Source organism: Folsomia candida, unplaced genomic scaffold (assembly GCF_002217175.1).
Source record: "Folsomia candida strain VU population unplaced genomic scaffold, ASM221717v1 Fcan01_Sc020, whole genome shotgun sequence".
Classification (NCBI taxonomy): Eukaryota; Metazoa; Arthropoda; class Collembola; order Entomobryomorpha; family Isotomidae; genus Folsomia; species Folsomia candida.
In genome coordinates, this window is record NW_019091212.1 from 1701144 (window position 1) to 1719450 (window position 18307).

General features: G+C 37.5%; 2 protein-coding genes and 1 long non-coding RNA gene across 4 annotated transcripts; 1 reads left to right on the plus strand and 2 right to left on the minus strand.

Moving 5' to 3' along the window:
• The first annotated feature begins 1604 nt into the window (after window positions 1-1604).
• On the plus strand, window positions 1605-9491 carry LOC110858104. 2 transcript variants are annotated; one of them, XR_002548733.2, is made up of 6 exons: window positions 1605-2672; window positions 2743-2841; window positions 2929-3096; window positions 3238-3335; window positions 5837-7286; window positions 7493-7634. XR_002548733.2 is itself a non-coding variant. In XM_022106769.2 (6 exons), the coding sequence occupies exons 1-6, from the start codon at window positions 2564-2566 to the stop codon at window positions 7780-7782; spliced, it is 978 nt and encodes a 325-aa protein (XP_021962461.1). In that variant the 5' UTR covers window positions 1630-2563; the 3' UTR covers window positions 7783-9491. The 2 variants fall into 2 exon arrangements, 1 of the variants encoding a protein (XP_021962461.1); XM_022106769.2 differs by having other exon boundaries at window positions 1630-2672; window positions 5837-6050; window positions 7493-9491.
• A 1433-nt stretch (window positions 9492-10924) lies between these two features.
• On the minus strand, window positions 10925-13871 carry LOC110858057. The gene is made up of 2 exons (XR_002548725.2): window positions 11815-13871; window positions 10925-11723 (listed from the first exon to the last, which is right to left on the minus strand). It is a non-coding gene; the product is annotated as an uncharacterized LOC110858057 (long non-coding RNA).
• A 2638-nt stretch (window positions 13872-16509) lies between these two features.
• Window positions 16510-17827, minus strand: LOC110858069. The gene is made up of 2 exons (XM_022106722.2): window positions 17673-17827; window positions 16510-17602 (listed from the first exon to the last, which is right to left on the minus strand). Exon 2 carries the CDS (start codon window positions 17566-17568, stop codon window positions 16840-16842), a length of 729 nt encoding a protein of 242 aa, XP_021962414.1. The 5' UTR covers window positions 17569-17602; window positions 17673-17827; the 3' UTR covers window positions 16510-16839.
• Between the last annotated feature and the right edge of the window lie 480 nt (window positions 17828-18307).

Genomic DNA, 18307 nt, shown 5'->3' on the forward strand with positions numbered 1-18307 from the left:
TCCCGTGAGAATGAGATCCGAACTTCCTTTCAAATCTCTAAGACGACACCATGTCCTACAACATCCGTGATTGAAGGGCAGACGGACGAGGGAGGAAGAAGAACGTAATCCACTTAAACCACAAGATTATCCAGAGAAATTACCTCGGGACGCAAAAATAAAATGTAAAAGACGTTGCTCAACCAACGTGGGTTCTAAAATCCTAAATGTAGCAGCTACTTATTCCAATTTGAGTGTGGGGGAGATACAAAGGAAGAAAGTGTAGTCCCTGCTACACAATGTGACGTTATCTTACAGGGCGAAATATGCTTCGTTTTACTGCAACCTTAAAACGAATCGTTCCTTGAGAGACAAAGAGAGAGAGAAATGAACAGAATTTAAATAAGGTGCATATCTAACCAGTGTCGTGTACCTAATTTCAAAAAGATTACTAAATCTGATTTAAAATTCCAAATATTTTTTGTCTTTTCCTCTTCGCGTTATACACATTTTTTCGAATTTATTTTACCAAAATGCATCAAATTTATAAAAACTTGCCCGTCCCACTTTTTTATTTTACTCAGCACCGACAATTAGTTCAACGTCCTAATCCCCGATAAGGCCTTATCTCTCTACATGAATAAGAACAATCAATACACCACACACATCACTTCGACCATCCATCCATATCCGCCCTCATTCTCCCAATATTTGTCTCAACGCATAAAAAATTCGCATAAAATGGAACCACCTCATTCATTCATACCGATTTATGTACAATCTCATAAATAAAAATGGAAAAAATACACACACCAAAAACAAATGCAACTCGTGCAATCCTCCCCCAAATTATTTACGCATTCGATTCAAATTTAAACACAGAGTTCATCCCCCTCGCATTACTATCATTATTTTCATGCGTAACTTTGCAACCCATGCACACACAGAAATCGTAATCCATTACATAACACGACCAAGTATGCAACATTGCACAATGGGAAAGTGTTGCATGGGCCTCCTCATTTCATTCTCATGTCAGATCTCATGGCGTTGCTGTTTCCTGTCCTAGGAAAGAGTGCGTGCAATAAAAAAAGTGGAGGGACCAGACCACTTCGTTCGTATACCAGAGAATACTGGATTATTTTGCATGCCATTTATTGCAACGACTATAAGAAGGTAGCAGAGAATAGACAGGATGAGGATGAGATGACAGTTGGCAGAGGTGCATGGGCAGTTATACTTAAGCAGCTATAAGTTGTTGTTGTTACCCTTTTTTATATCCAATTTTTTTCTACTTTACCTGTCTATTCAAGTGGTTGGGTTGTCGTTGCAGTATAAAATGTTGCCAATATCATCATCATCATCATCACCTTATGTACTTAACTACCAAAACCAACCAAATGCAAACCAAACCACCTGAATACATATGTATAATATGGTATGTTTTGTGGTGGAAGTAACCAAACAATGGTTTACGTAGCGTGAACGGATTTCGTAATAAAACCTGAGAAAGGTAGAAATTTAGTAGGTAAAGGTAAAACGGAAGACATATTTTGTAAATTTGGAGCAGTGGAGAGTCATTTTTTTGCATTTTTGGGACAAAATCAGGTCCTCTTAAATTAAAAGTTTTACCGTTGCATATATGCATTCCATTATAAAAAAACTTGTAACTTGAACGACGCATTTGTCAAAACTTTTGCATAGAATAATAATTGCGGAATTAACTACTCGATTAATTATGCATTTTAGAAAGTAATCTCTATGAATAGTCCTGTCACGTGGTTTGCACTCCAATTACACGGGAAATCTTCAACCCAATTGGCAAACTATAGCTTTGCTTATGCACGGCTGAGACTTGCAGACTAGTTGCTGCGTAAAGGTGACGAAGGACGAGTTTATTATTTTTAACGTGCAAAAACACAGGTAGAAAAGAATATAAACATAAAAATATTTACAAATATTCAATTATATTTTATGGTGCTAGTTAATTTAGTTTTCAAAAACAAAAGGGAGAAAAAATAAGTATTATTAAATAACAAATATTTGACACATTCCATCCACAATTTAATTATATACACAATTTTTGTACAGGAAACTCATTTGTGTGTAAATGATAATGTGAATCACTTAAACTGCTCGTAATTTGTGATGACAATGCCAGTGAGGAATTGTTATTAAGTGTTACCATCATTAAGTTTATTATTACTTTAACTGTTCATGGTGCAAGATGAGGTTGAGTTTTACCTTAAAAATTGGTGGAGGTGGTGAAGGTGGTTAATTGTTGATTGGTGGTTTTTGGTTTAATGACAATTTACGGAAATTAAATGTAAAAAAGTGCTCTTAACGAAACGTCCGGCAGCTGCTGGTGTGTTTAGTTTGTAGTTAGATGAATTTAATTTAGTTAATAATTGATAATTAGTTAAGGAAATCGTCTGTGATAGTTGATGTCAGCTTTAAACAAATTTTTAAGTAGAATTTTCCAAGCTTTAAGCAACCCACGAGGGAAAAGTGTTTTTTTATATTTAAAACGAACTAATTAAAAGTAATTAAAGTTTTCTACGGACCGTTGTTGTGGGGGCGCGAGATGATGCGATGTGGGTCCGTGGGCCTGATAATTCTGGCCGCGGCTTGTTTCGTCATTGCTACAGTGGCCGTGGCTGTTCCGTATTGGGGACAATTTAGGAATCGTGTCGGTAAGTTTGGACAAAATGAGGGTGTCATTTGGGTGTCAGTTTATTATTTATTAATCGGTTCCATTTGCAGTCCAAGAAACCGGACATTTCGGACCATGGACGATTTGCAAAGATATCGACTATGGGAGGAAGATGTGTGGAAATCGTATCGTTATGTTCAAACCGGGATGTAAGTGAACACAATTATTTTTGTTACCATTTATACCAAGTACAATTTTTGTTCTCATGTACCCAACTTTTACCTGGCCCATTACAGTCCAGGTTTACGCAGCTGGGGTGTGTGCGGCCGTGGGTGTGACTGCTCTTGGAGCTTACGGCCTATTCTCCATTTTCTACATGACTCTCATGTGCAGTCCACACTCGTCTCTGCGAAGATATAAGATCAACATTCTCATCACAAAGCTTATCCTCTCCTTGGTGGCCGGTAAGGAAAATAATACTTGGGAAAAATTGTGATTTTGACTCAAGATAAGATTTATCCAGATTTGCGATTTCTGAGCTCCAATCTAATTTTGTTTTCGTGACGAAAACTGACATTTGATCCCTGTTTCTTTCCTTATTGCAGTCCTCACGACATGGAGCGCAACGGGGTTGTTTGCCACTCAGGGAGACGTCCTCGAACATGGGTACATTATCACGGTCGGCTTCTCCTTTTACATGGAGGTGAGTATGTAATTGAATCATTTTTATTTATTTGCTAGACATCATCAATACTGTATTTGAGAAATAAGTTGTTATTTCCTCCGAGTCCTGTAATGGCGTCTAATCTAAAAGTGGGAAGAAAATTACAAACAAATCTTCTTCTTGTTGAGATGATGATGGTGGTGTGATTGATACTCGGGGGAATTGTGGTGGATTATCTTGTCTGGCTGGTCGAGTCGAATTACAGAGAAACGTCGGAAAGTGAAGAAAGTAAAGATTATTTGCGTTTGAGAGGAAGAAAAGAAAATCAACCCCAAAGTAGTTAAGCCGTAGGTGGCTAAGGGTAATCATCCTGTTTTTCATCACACATTATCCTATTTTGTTGTTGAATTTCCATCCCGATGACGTTAGTCAGGGTTGACGTCGGAAATTGAAATTGGGATTAGTTATGTCTGCTCGTGTAGTTTTCTTTGGATGAGATGAATACAAATTAATTCTTAAAAGAAAGTGAAGAAAGAAAGAGTAATCAAAATCAAACGGGTTGGATATTTGATGATAACTTTTCCTTAAAAAGAATAACAAATATATTATTTGTGAGAAATTGGGCGAGATAAAGTTAAAGTAAAGGGCAAGAAGATTACAATGAAGGTACATACATCATAGGTACAAATTTGTCGTATTCTTCTTATCCAACTTGATGGAAATTCCTAGTTAGAAATTTTCAAAGGCTGAAGAAAGTTGGATAAATAGAATTCTGACGTTCCCGTGGATTGAAAGGAATCAGGAGGATGGTGGCTGATTCTGGCGAGTGCATCATTCGTATCCTATTTATCGACTCACCGCCGCCGACAAAATCACATTTTCTCTTTCTCTCTCTGGAAAGGACACCACGCCATGAATAAATAGAACAAGAACTGCAATTTGGTTCACCTGCATAATAATATTGCACATCAAAGAAAAACGACACCGCACCATCACCCACCTTGAAACTTGCTGCAAATTAGTTTCATCCAGCAACCTGTGAGCAAAGACAATATGACACGGGAAAGGATATCACATGCGAAATTAGGACCACAATTTATACTCGGACGAGGAATAATAATGATCACTCCTCTCCTGCGTGCATTTATCTATCAGAGATTATTGCAATGCCTCCCAGCACTTAGATTTAGAGTCGTGAAACATATCCGGCACTACTTTCCCTCCCAAGGTTTACTTTCACAATAAAGTTTTGTGGTCGTGACACAAAGGAAAGATGAAATTAGTGTGGAAGTGGACCAGGAGCATGATGAGTGTGAAGGAAGGCGTGGGTTGCAATTAAACTTAATTAATTCCAATTTATCATTCGGCTCGGTTGGAAGGACTGGAATTTAAATTGCGAACGAAAGAGAGAGCGTGTGTAATTTTATAGCCAGGGTTTTTAGAGATCATCTCTCCTTTAGTTTCATGAGGAAAAAGCATTATTCGTAGTTGGATAGCGCAAGTAAAGCAACAAATGAGATCACGAGTGAAAGCAAGAGGGGAAGGAAGACGTGGGGAAATGAAATCAGATACACATACGTACGCTTGTTGAACTTGTTGTTGATCCGTGGGCTGACTTTTGCAACAATGTGTCGCAATATGTCAAGCATAATAGGTAATTGGGATGGAAAAGTACATAATTGATTCAAATTTCAAATTAAGCCAGTTCTGCAATATTTATTATTTCACTAACTAGAAGAAGAAGAAGAGAAAGTTCAAAAGGTGACATGGGCGGAAGGAAGGAAGGAAAGTAATACAATTGTTATAATGAGGTTCACTGAGACGACGACGGAGAAAGAGATTTCCCGTTTCTCCGTTATGTTTTATGAGTGTCATTTCGTAGTACACGCGTAGATGTAACTGATTCAATTTCGTGGGGGTCATTTGTATTAGAGGAAACTTTGTTAGTGTGGGTGGGAGGACAGGAGACGAGAATAAGTACCCTAGTTCCCTTTCCTCGCCGAGAACCTCGGACTAGTGCAATTTGTTAATCTTATCCGTCTCATGTAGAATTCCACTCCAGAGAGAAAGTCAGCGCAGAAATGTAACACTGCTGCTGCTATGCCTCATTTATTCCGCCTTCTTTCCATAAATCAAAGTTGGAGTATTGCAAGAGCGAATGCAGTGAAAATATGTACAGGATAGATTTCCGACTCCAAGTTTGCCCCACTGTAAAAGTTAAATTAGTCGGGAAGGACGACGCAGATGGGAGTGTTGCGGTGTAGGAAATTTCATCACTCTGCTTTTTTCGACTACTCGACTCAACTTTGCCTTTCCTCGTTACTCGTTAGTGGACACTTTCTCCGGAGAGGAATTTATCCCCAGAGAGGAATTTATAGAGAGATCCACTTATAAGGGTTTCATATCTTGCCGTTGGGGTCTGTGTATTTGTGTGTATCTGTTAGACACCCACCGTGGAATATCATCCAATGATTGTGGTGATGATGATGATGATTGCTGTGTCTCAATTCTCATGACGAGTTATTTTTCTCTCCTCGCAGATCGTGGTAGCCGTTTTCTCCACAATTCTGATGCTTCTCACCATCGGGGAGTACGTATCGGCACGCCGAGAGCCGGATGACGTTGTAGACACAACCTCCGAAGCGATTAGGATGAAGAACGTCATTACAAACCCGGCCTTAACCTATTCCCGAGGAGGAGGAGGAGGAGAAGAAGACCCGGAAAATAGGGGACGCCGCCATCCCGGATCAAATGGTAGTATATCTGTCAGCCGGACTTCCGGTCTTCCACCTTATGTCCACCCTTTGACCCTTAAGTTTAAGTACAATTCCACCCCCTCAAATAATAATATCTACGTACAACGGGGGAGTAGAAGAGGTCAGAAAAAGTCCCCATCGTCCTCGCGACGCCGAAGTTCCTCTCGCAAAACACCTCCGAAGCCATTTGGGAAGGATTTACCGTCACCCTCATGGAATGGGAGTGCCAACTCCATTACAACGTCGCCCCCGAGTCGACGGTAAATGGGGCGGGGAATGGGTCCACGGTGTCGGACTACTCGTCAGTCTCAACCGTGTCAACCCTCGTGTCTGGAACGGGGTTGAGTAGGGCTGGTCCACTGAGGTCGAGCTTGAAAAAGACCTCTAGCAGTAGGGGAGGTTCGGAGACAGGATTTTCAAATCCAGGTTTTGCCGGATCCTCTCCAACTCTTTCCAGATCTAGCAGTGTCAAAAAAGTAAGGATCCAGTCCCCAATGGACGTTTCGACTGATGTATGACCAAACAAGGCCCCTTTCGTCCTCAACAAGAGAAATATCAATAACAACACTGAAGTAGAGGAAGTTCTTATACTGAGTGTCGTCGTGGTGGGAGTGGTTGGACGAATTGGCAGCTTGGTTATGGCGACCAGTTTCCTAATGTGTGTCGTCATATTTATCTTGTGGCTAGAAGGGATCAGAAGAAGAATGAGGGGGAGAAATAACTGAATGTTAACTAAATGCCACGATACATACATAAATAATGCTCTCTCATCTATCTCGTCCGCTTTTTGACCAAGCATTTTATAAATACATGCATAATCATGTCCACCGTATTCCTTCCTTATACCAACAAGTCAATGACTAAAAGTGTCTTGCAAAGAAAACCATGAAATGAAATGAACTACTACAACTATTATGTTATAAAATGCAACCCAACCAACACGTGTTCTGAGAAAAACTATATGTACTTTCACTCTACTAAATATCCCTGTAATGTGCTTAAGTGTCTTACTAGTAATGTTTCGTCCATGTGCAACTGTTTACTACTCCGTCCATTCCAGTGTCTTTACAAACTACTTTTTATAAATGTTGTTGCTCAAGACGATAACTTTCTCTCAAGAAACTAGTGATCTGATTGTTACTACAGACTCATGATGTTAAGAAGGATCTGATTTCTCTTTGTTTTATATTTGTGTGATTTGTTATGCGTCCTCCCTGATCCCTCCAGTTTTGTGGTAAGTCAACCATCCTGTGACTTTCTTTTTACTTTCTCCTCTTTCATAACTCTTGGGAAGGGTGCATGCATGGTATTACAAGTTGGCTGGGTAAAATGAGAATAGTCATACTATTTGTAGTAGTAGTACGGCTTGCTTCATAATTTTAAGGTGATGACGACACATCTGGATTAATGTAACACCAATATTATTTGTTTGCCTTCTAGGAGACATGCCCATTTTCAAACGAGGCCCCCCTCCCGAATTTATCAACACGAGAGAAGAATCCGACTACGATGAGAAACAACAAGTTAAAGACCGACTTCAAGTTCAGCAGCAACAACCACGCTACCTGAATTGTCAAAATTCTTCTTTCTCCGCCGCAGATGAGCCTCTCCTGCCAAGAGCAAGTCCTAGCCCTGCCAGTCGGAGAAAAGGGAGAAAGAACAGCCTGAGCAAAAGCGATTGTACTTGCGAAGTTTGCCGTTTTAGAATGGAACATCGTCTCCCGATGTAATCTCTCTTACTATGAAACTCTGGATGTCTCACTGTTCCCCGTGTATGAAGAAATCAAAAAACCATGCAGCTTTCACTATGCAATCCTATCGTATTCTTTAGTAGTATTTTTTGTTTGTATTTTACAAGGTGAACATAACGTATACCGTCCGTACAAAAATGTGATTTAATCTCTCGACAGAACATTATCATTATTATTAATTTCCGTAAGTAGGCGAGGCGAAGATTTATGTATGACGATGGCATTTCAGGTTTACTTTTAGTTTCGACTGTTTAGTTCAATTTTATAAATGCATTTCCTTCCATTTTCGAGCGAAAAAAGTGGTCTGGTCCAGATTGGGTTACAACAAAGACGTATTGAAGTAAGATACATGAACAAGAACATGTGATGGAAGGGGCTTTAATTTTAAGTTGTCAAGTATTTAACAGGAATCAATGTACAATCAAATTTCTAATAATATTCCATATACATTCCAAACAGTGACAAAATTAGTAACTATGTCTGCACAAACAAACACGGCTGAGCCGTATCATTATATATTTAACCATTATGTAATTAATTTCAGGAAAAAAAAACTTTTGGCTTTAAACAATTATTAAATTTTACACAAAACATCACAATTTTAATTTTTTATGTGTTATTGTTCGGTTGATGATATAATTTACACCCGTCTTTCCAGTCAGTATGATTCAGTACCTTGATTAGTTTTTATCATTGTAACAATTAATTAATTAACGAAACGATGGATCAATCAATGGAGCTAGTTACACGTAACCCACACCGACCGTGATTTTTAATTCAGTCCAGTCCAAAAGAAACAACACGTGCACCTGATTTCGAAAGTAGTTAGTTAACTAAATAGATTTTGATGTTTTATTGGTGAAGGCTTTTCTTGGTAAGAAAGGGTTCATGTATACATTTATAGCTTGCTTCCACAAAATGTGAAACACGCGTAGAAAAGAAATGTTTTTAATTTTTGACACCATTCAGAATTTTAATATTTTGGTACATTTTTCAAGTTTATACACAATTTGCTTATATTCATGCCATTTTTACCAAAGGATTTTGTACAGTTGTTATTGTTTTTTTTGTTATATAGTTTTTATCCTTATTTTTAGTCAAAATATTAATATATTGTAGTACGAACTAAAACCAGTGTTGCAGATATATGTTTGCATTTGTTTGTAAAGGTTTGCATTAAAAATGTGTTGGAATTGTGACGCGATGCATTTATTTTAGCTTGTTTTTGCCATAAAAACTGCCGTATAGCTGGAAATGGAAGATAAAAGTGAAACGAGATGAAGTGAGTTTTCCCAGTAAGTGTAATTGTTCGTTAGGTAATGATTTCATTGTTCAGTTCAGTGCAAAAGAAAAACTTTTAACTTTTTTGTGAATAATTTTAGTTAGTAACACATAACTTGCAACTACATATCTAGGCTGACAAATTGTGTGCATACTTGTTACACTAACATAAATACATATATATACTTTAACAGTGTAATCGAAAAGAACAGTTCAAAAATGAAATTTGCATTTGTACCCAGTAAAAAAAATAACCAGACCAAACAATCAAAGAAAAGTGTGGATAAAAGTACACAGAGGAAAAAATACTACTTAGGAAACATAAATAATATTGATGTCTTGGTGTTATTATGTAAACGTGAATTTAAAAAAGTGAATAAAAAAGTATGTTGTTGAGTATGGAATAACAGGTGTTAAATAATGTTACTAATTATTTGGGCGCTATTTATATAGGATTCCTTCCTTAATAAAGAATCCTTACTCGTATGTTCAAACAAACTTTGTATAATAAAAAAAAGTAGCATACAACAGCAACAACTCAAATGCATGCATCTCCAAAAACTTACGCACTCATGCTCATCCAAAATTGAAAAGGGAGCTCTAAAGTGTGTAGCGACTTTATAAATACTTTTGACATCCGGTTTACAAAACTGGAGGAGTATCACACATAAAAGACACACACCCAAAAAGTACACATTCACAAGTTGCCATTTAATCCGACTACTGTGCGCGATACGGTTGAGGCGCAAAGGATATGAAAGATTTTCTCCGCGTGTACAAGTACGTACTTCACTCCAAAAACCTAATTTCCTAATATGCTGCGGGAATGCATAAAATCATGGCGTAGTGAAATATCTAAATTCAGGGCGGTTTTGAATGATATTCATTTAATCAGCATTCGGTCGGAGTGGTTGGTTTCCTTGTTCATTCACTAATAGAAGAATCGTCATGCATCTTTTTTGCATAAATTTATTTGTAGCATGCCTCGATTATGTAAATACACACGCCATGCATGCAACCGCTGCTGAAAGGTTCCGCTTATCTATCACCACGGATGAAGCACTGATTGTTGGAGGGACAATAACTTGTAATACGTAATAAGTTATTAATGAAAAGTCTGATGCAGCGGTTTATTATTTATTTGGGCAATGTTTGGAATTTTGTTGGGAAGGAATGTGCAACTCGTTATGCAAACATTAAATATAGAATTTATTTATGATGGGAATGATAAAGCGGAAGATGTAGCGTTTTAATTGTTATTGATGATGATGATGTAATTAAGCTGAGCAAGGATAGTAAATACGATCAGATTTACACTACTCTCTGATGCTCCTCAGATCCTTGAATAGATGTTATTTTGGATGTTATTTTGCGTGACAGTTTCTGATTCGTTCGGACAATGAACGATAATCGAATACAAAAACTAATGTCCTACGAAAATTCTTAAACTGTAATTCATACTGATGCGATGCAACTATCTAATAGTAAAAACACGATATCCAAAGGCATGCACAAACTGACGGTACAACCGTATCGTACAGGTTGAAGGCCTTTCTTTAAAATATTCATAAGATAATTAGTCCATAATGAATGAGCAAAACATTCGTTTGATGTGGATATTGTGGTATTTATGATAATTTAATCTAAATTGCAAGATAACCAGGCAGCAACTAAACGTGTGTAGGATGATGACGATTAAATAGGCCAATGTAATCATACTTCTCAAAATAATTAAAAATTATATCAGCAACATGTGATAAAATTTTGCATGAAATCCGGCCCGACTAATAAATTGCAATGGGAGAAAAAAAAGATGAGACAATCGCTAAAATTTCTCCTATTACGAACACAGCACATACCACGAGTTAATTATTATATAACAGTATTAAACTTTAATAGTGACATTGACGTAACTTTTAAGTAACATACAATTGAGACTTATGGCATTTAAAGAAAGTTAATTAATTATTAATCTTAAATACAATTGAAAAACTACTTTGTAATTTAAATTGCAATAATTTCTGTTGAAAATGTATTTATGTAAATGGCAGTATTATTTTGTGATTGTCTGATAAATTTTATTAAAAATTAAGATAGCTCATAGAAAACTGTAGACTTTAGCTATAAATATTTGTAATTCAGAAAAAAAGTGGGGGCTTTATGCCTGCCTAGTATTTTACAAGTCCTAAAATGCTAGCAACTTGGTGAAAGAGAGGAAAAAAATGGAATACAGATTCGGAAACTGGACCACTCAATTTTTAAGGCACTTGTATAATAAATCCTCGACTTGAAACTGAACCTACATAACTTGGAGTTGGACCTGGATTAGTATTTTTCTCATAATTTATACTTTTCATTTCGCATAATGTGTTGATGATGAGGAGTTGAGGAGATGAAAACCAGTCCCAAAATCAAGAAGAGTTGGTGGTGTGTGATACATGCGATGTGATTTTGCTGTTTATGAAGCCCAGAGTCATGACCACGACGCATAGGTGAGATTCTGGTCTGGTCAAAATAGTCCGTTGTTGTTTATTGTGATAAATATTTGCGCAGGAATCTTGTCCGATTGAGGAGTAGTGTAAAAGGCAATTTAAATTTTGGTCTGAGTTATGGTTTTGGTGTTTTGGTTTGTTTTTGATCTAAAAATTGCAATATTGCACATTAGAAAGGCATATTTTCTCCTGATGCATATTTACATTGAGCATGAAAGTCCCCCCGCGTTTCACTCACCTTTCTCTTCTACTTGAGAATGACCCAAACCGCATGAATAATTCCGGGGAGGAAGAAGAACAATGTGAGAATGAGGTTTATAATGACGTCCATGTCGCACGTCTCCTTTTTCAGGAAGACGGCCAGCGGTGGGATGAAGATTGCCAGGATGATGAGAAGAAGTTGCTTATTATCCAACGCCATCGTGTTTCTCTCGTGTGTTTGGTAAACGGGGAGAAAAGTTTTACTTCAAAAACGTGTCCGGATTCGGAAATCAAAAATTAAATGAACTTTTTGTTTCGAAACTATGCCAAACAAGTTCTCGATGCGCGTCTAGAACAGGACTGAAGACAAGGAATGAACAGAACACCCACTCATGATGAACCAACGCGATGATGATGGCGATCCTGTACATTAATACGTATCGAAATTTAGCATCAGGCAGTACGGAAAACCAGATTCAAAGCATTTTACAAATGAACCAAGCCCAACATCCCCACACCGCACTAACCAAAATGTCATGTAGTACCACTACGAGCGATGCATAATAACAACGACATACCACCGACCAAACCAACCACTGGACTCTAGGCAAATGATGTATCAAAGCAATAAGGTTACAGAAAACAAATCCAGGCGTATAGTTAAAATCAGTCAAGTTGAAGATTTGGAAGGTAGCAGTAACCAAGCAGAAAGTAAACTTCGTACGGTGGTGAATAGGGAGATAGATGGGTGGGAAAAAAGGTGTGTGAGTGTGGGGGTGCCCCTTGCTGTCGTACATCTACAGATATCTGTATATGCTGGGCCGAGGTTTTAAAGGATTATGCATAATAATGCTGCTGCTCATGTAATATCAAGTTTTTTTTGCACCACATTCCAAACACAGAAGAAATTAACTGCGAGTAGACTGCAACAAAACAACAATAACAAAACGGATGAGGCGAGGTGAGACTCAAGAGTTGGTTCAAGTTTTACATATGTATTATTACTTGTCGCCTCAGCATGTACTGCAATGCAATGTCGATCGCTGAGGGCATATACCATTTTGAGGTAGTACATTAAAAGACGTTATATAATGACATTATGTGACGACGGTCATAATGGTGTGCACGCTCCCAAAACAATAATCTTCTTGAGGGGACGACGAAGGAGTATTCTATCTTCAAAATTGTGAAAATGTGGTGCTACGTGAAATAAAATGTGTGGTATAAGATATGTAAAAAAAGTATTAGTAATGTAAGTGCTGATAACTCTGTCTTCCCCTCCAGAACACCGACTACTTGCAATAATACTTGTTGCTGCTGCAGTTATTGGATAGGTGGATGAGGTCACTGCCAAAACCATGCATACGTGTGTACATATGTACATATAAAAATGCATACTTGACGGAATAGCGCTTAATTACCACACCACCGAACAAGCCGTATAAAGCTAAAACCAAAACCAACCAGCCAGAAGAATTTATGGATATATGTGTTATGCAAAAATAGACATGTGCAAAGTTAATGGTGACTAAATCTGTAAAATTACACGTTTGCAATAGGAGACGGAGTTAATTTACACAAATTTACACTGCTAATCTAGTGTAAAGCTGAAAATTATTATATATGTTTTCAGCCAACAACATCCTAGACTGGTACTTATCATGTTCGGTATCATGTTCATGGTCAAGATCTATTAGGGTTGGTTTAAAATTTGGTGACACATCGACACATTATGTCAGAAGATTATGGCTCGTTAGTCGTCATCTCGTTAGCCCGACGTGATTCGTCATATTTCTAGAATAAACCAAATACTGATTTTGCTAAATGAGCAAGTTTGTACCTTCATACAATTCATTAATCGTCATGAATCCCACTGAAATCAGAACTTGGTTATCAAATTGTAGAATGCAATGCAAATGTTCAGATGAGCACTGATGACCCGCACCAAGCAGATAATATTTAAACCAGAGGGGATCAATTTGATTATCAATTTTAGGAAGGATGACGATAATTCAATTATTTAATTTTGATAAGTTAACAATGCGATGGTATCAGGCGTTGCACTCATATTTCGACTGAACCAAGTGGATTATTTGTGAATTGAGCATTTTTGCGTTTTCCAGAATATTTTGATATTTCTCACGGGTTTTCAAACGCCATAACTTTTCCAATTTTGAAATTCAAAAACATGTTTGCTCAGAATGAGCCCTCAGAACTATAAATATATATTCTTCTCAATCTTCTAGAATTAAGCCAAAATTTAATAAGCACAATTTATTTTATTAACTGGTGCTCCATGAATCAGTCACGTGCATAGCAGCTTCAACACCGTACGTATGCATGAACCCCAGAAAAATCCATCTCTCCATTCATTTTATGACTCTAACCACCCAGCATTTCTCGGAAATCTCGACGTAAACTATCCTGGAGCCAGGAAAAGTAAAACTCTTTTAACAAGCTGCACTAATATTATTGGCAGTACACCATTTGCACTCTGGCATTTTCGAGTTTAGCCCAAAAACTCGTAAATTGTCTTTTTGGTGTCAGAGTCGAGTGCTGCAGCTCAAGTAATCATCAACCCCATGAGATATTTGCATGTGGAGAAGATGAAGATGCAGCCAAGTCCACTAACCAAATGAGCATATTTGTACACACAAGTCTGGTATTCCAAGAAGAAGGAGAAGCCCACGTTTCAAACAGCTTTTCGAAACGAAACAACTTGGATTTGGTTTAACTTCATTTATTGAATTGCTGTATATATGTCCTAGTAATAGCTTTACTTGAGGAGCAGATATGTAATCGTGGCAAGTAGTGAAGATAATCCTAGGATATAGGATAACGTAAAATCAAGCAAAATACCATCCGACCAAGTCGACTTTCATTCTTTAAACTTATCCTTCTGCTTGGTTGTACGAAATGAATGGTGCTGTGCCATGTTGCCCAGATTTCGATACATGATGAGCACACAAGAACAAGAGCAATGTCCATATAAACATGTTGTGTATTGGGTTGTAAAGCACTGCCGAGTAGGAAAGTTTTATCCGTCCATGAATATCATGTCGCGTCCAGATGGATACAATATACCAGATCGGCCTAAATTTACGTACGTACAAAACCACCAGACCAGACCAGACGACCATTTATAATCTGCTTGTTGTTATTGTTGTTTTCTTCATCTTACTTTATTATTCTCGCTCGATGTGGATTTAGTTTTACGTATTTTTAGCTCCAGGCAAGACATGCACCACCCGTTTTTGGGAAGCTTTTTATAATTTCCTTACTACATACTTCCAATTCATGAAAAGTTTTCGCCCAGAACCAGATCGATTTCATGTAGGGCGAAAATTCCGACTAGTAAACGCGACTGAAATGAAATTGTTGTGTAATTCGTCTTGTTTCGTTTTTACATGCGTGCGTATTTCTGGGAAGATGAAAGTTAGTTGGCGGATATTGAACTCTACAAGATATACAAATGCTTGGTTTTAGCTGGTCCTTGGGGTTTCATGAATGAACATGGTTTATTTCACTGTCTTCTGTCGAGTAAATATATGGAAAATGTTAGTTCTTCTCCTCCTCTGACATCATTTGTCGTCTCGTCCTTAACTCGGTCCAACTTAACAAGAAGAGCAAACGAAACATGGATGACAGTCACCTAATTTGCCAAGCGATGATGAAAGAGATGGAACACTGACAAATTGCCCTTGTTCACAGGATGAGAAAACTTGGTGGGCTTTTAGCACTGATGTTCTATTGCTTTGAAGGAGTCGTTGTTTGTTAATTTTCTTGACGGGTTTTCAACTATAGGGAAACAGAGGAAGAAGAGGAGATAGAAAGGAAGTCGAAAGACAGATGAATCGGTTCATGGATTTTAAGAGATCCTCATGAAAAACGGGGAGAGATCTTCTTGGAATTGGATTAGATGAGCGTCCAACACGAGACGAGTCATTTTGCTTCGTCGTGTCTAGTATGATGATGATAGTTGACGAAGCATTTCTAGTTGAAATGGATAATTGAACTAATTCATATCATATCATGAATGATATTTATCAGATAGTGCATGATCGTATTGCTTTAATCTGTTCAACTGAATTTAACAACAATTTATGATGGCTTCGTTATTGTGTAGACTTATTGGTCATGAATTTATGTATTATTTATTATTCCGTAAATTGAAGTGACAATGACCACCATGAAAATTTTAACAGAATTGACAATAGTTATTATTAGTCACAAAGGATCAGGAACTATAAATGGATGTGAGCCTATTTAATATTACTTATCCAATATTGTAGGAACTATTTGTCAGTGAAGAGACACAAGTCTGTCTCAACTTGGAGAAGATCATGCCATCTTCGCAGTTTGTTTCAAGAATTTGACCAATTTCTGACTCGGATGATGAAACATGTCCCTCATCCTGATCTGGGTTGTCCTCCATTCCAGTGGAGGTGATACTGGTTGAGGTGCCAGATTCCATTCGAGAAGGTGAAGGGACACCAGATAATACTGACCCCTTCAAGGGCACAGCCTCAGTTGGAGGGTCCATTTGAAGAAGAAGAACTAAAATGGCGACCCCAGATCCGAAGAGTTGAACTAAACGTAAACTTATCCTCTGCACCATGATGATTGGTTATCAGAATGGGTACCTGAAATAAATTTATAAAAATAAAAATTGCCGAGTAAAAATTTTTTCCAGGATTTCTTACCAGGAAATTTTGAACATGAACGGCTCGAGTCTTTAATCAACTGAGTCCTCTTAATTCTGGACTGAGCATTTTATTTAACGTGAATTTCAGAAAAAATATTGACATGATGAATATGTAGAATTGCATGTTTTTGAGTAGTTTATTTGTTTCATGTTTAATAAGATTAATTTCCATGTCGTGAAGCCTGTTCGCATGTCAAGACTGGACAACGCGATGAGATTCCATTAAAATTTTTACTTTGTTGATTTTTAGATTGATTTGAACATAATGATACAATATAGGATGAAATTCTCGGAAAAAATGTCATAATTTTAGATCAGTTACCTACGTACAAATATAAGAATTAATCGATTAAGTCATTAGCCTATACTACCCCCAGTATTTTGTATCGTTGAAATACAACGCTGCGCCCGAATTGAGAATGTTTTTCCAGCTTCACACCCATTATTAGAAATTTGGGCAGGGATGGAATACTTGACGGCGTAGAGGGGACCACCACTGCCGACCTTAATTTCACCACTACTCACATTGGTAGAGGCAATCATCAACATGTTGTTATTTTCTTCTCCACTTTCCTCTTTGTGGTCGTGGTAATAAGCCGAATTAGATATCGTCACGGCATCATCATTATCCTCCTCCTCGTCTTGGGTGTTTTTGGTAGCATCTTCTTCACCCGGGTATTTACCAATCCCTTGGTTGGAGGAATGCGGATGATTAGCAGTCATTATTTCACCAGGTTTACTTATTGACTCGTGTTCTTGCTGGATCGTGGTGGTATTTCTAATTGTGTACGAAGGTACGGTATTGTCGACGTAATGGTGGCTTTGTTCGGCGCTGCTGTCAGTTATCTTGACCAAAGTATTGTTGTTATCATGTTGTTTTGTCTGAGACGTCGATCCTTCACTCGATATTGAGTAAGTTACGTTGTATTCGGTACGACGAGACAGATTTTCGGGAACGAATATCACAGAATTTACGGAGGTATAATTCGTGGTGTTGCTGAATGCGGTGGCGTGGGATAATTGGGCCTGGAGAAGGCAAAACGTCAACAACGCGGCTAATAGTATCGGAATGTTGGAAGGCCCCATGGCATCGTTTCAAGGAGAATGTCGCGTAATATATCTGTAATTTGATAGATAAATATGTTACAAAAAATATCAACGGGTATCAAATATTGAAATTTAGTTTGTACCGAATTTAAGAAACCTCGTTCCAAAAATTATTAGAACGATACTCGATGACGCCCACGGTATGTGACTGCTTTGGACCAAATGTATTATCACGAAGACGAATTGTTGCTGATGCAATGAGAAGAAGGAGGAATAATTACTTAAATAGCTCATGTTTCTCAATGATGTATTCTGAGTAAGTAAAGAAGCATGCAGTCAGTAATTAGTTACATTTTCTATGAATCAGTAATTCAATGTAAAACCAGTTTGCATATTTGCTTTACCTATTATTTGCTATGCTTCGCTTTGCATGTTTATTCATAATTTGTGCTATAATCTCTCATGAAGTACCTCCGTAACAAAATTGTAACTTGGACGTAATTTCAACTGACTGAAGTTGAAGAAATAAATGCACATTCTAAAATTACACATCATCATTATTGGCATTGCATAATGTGCCAAACCTATGAGTCGCCCTTGATTTTGTTATTGTTTTTCGCTCGTACAGATTTCATATACGTGGTGTCAAATTTTTAGGAATTTTAATTGGTTAAACAAACTGGATTAGATCATTTCTAAGTGCAATTTGCTAAGACTTTTCTTTCTAAATGCAACGTTCATTAATTATAAATTTCGGGAAAAAACATTTTATTTTTAA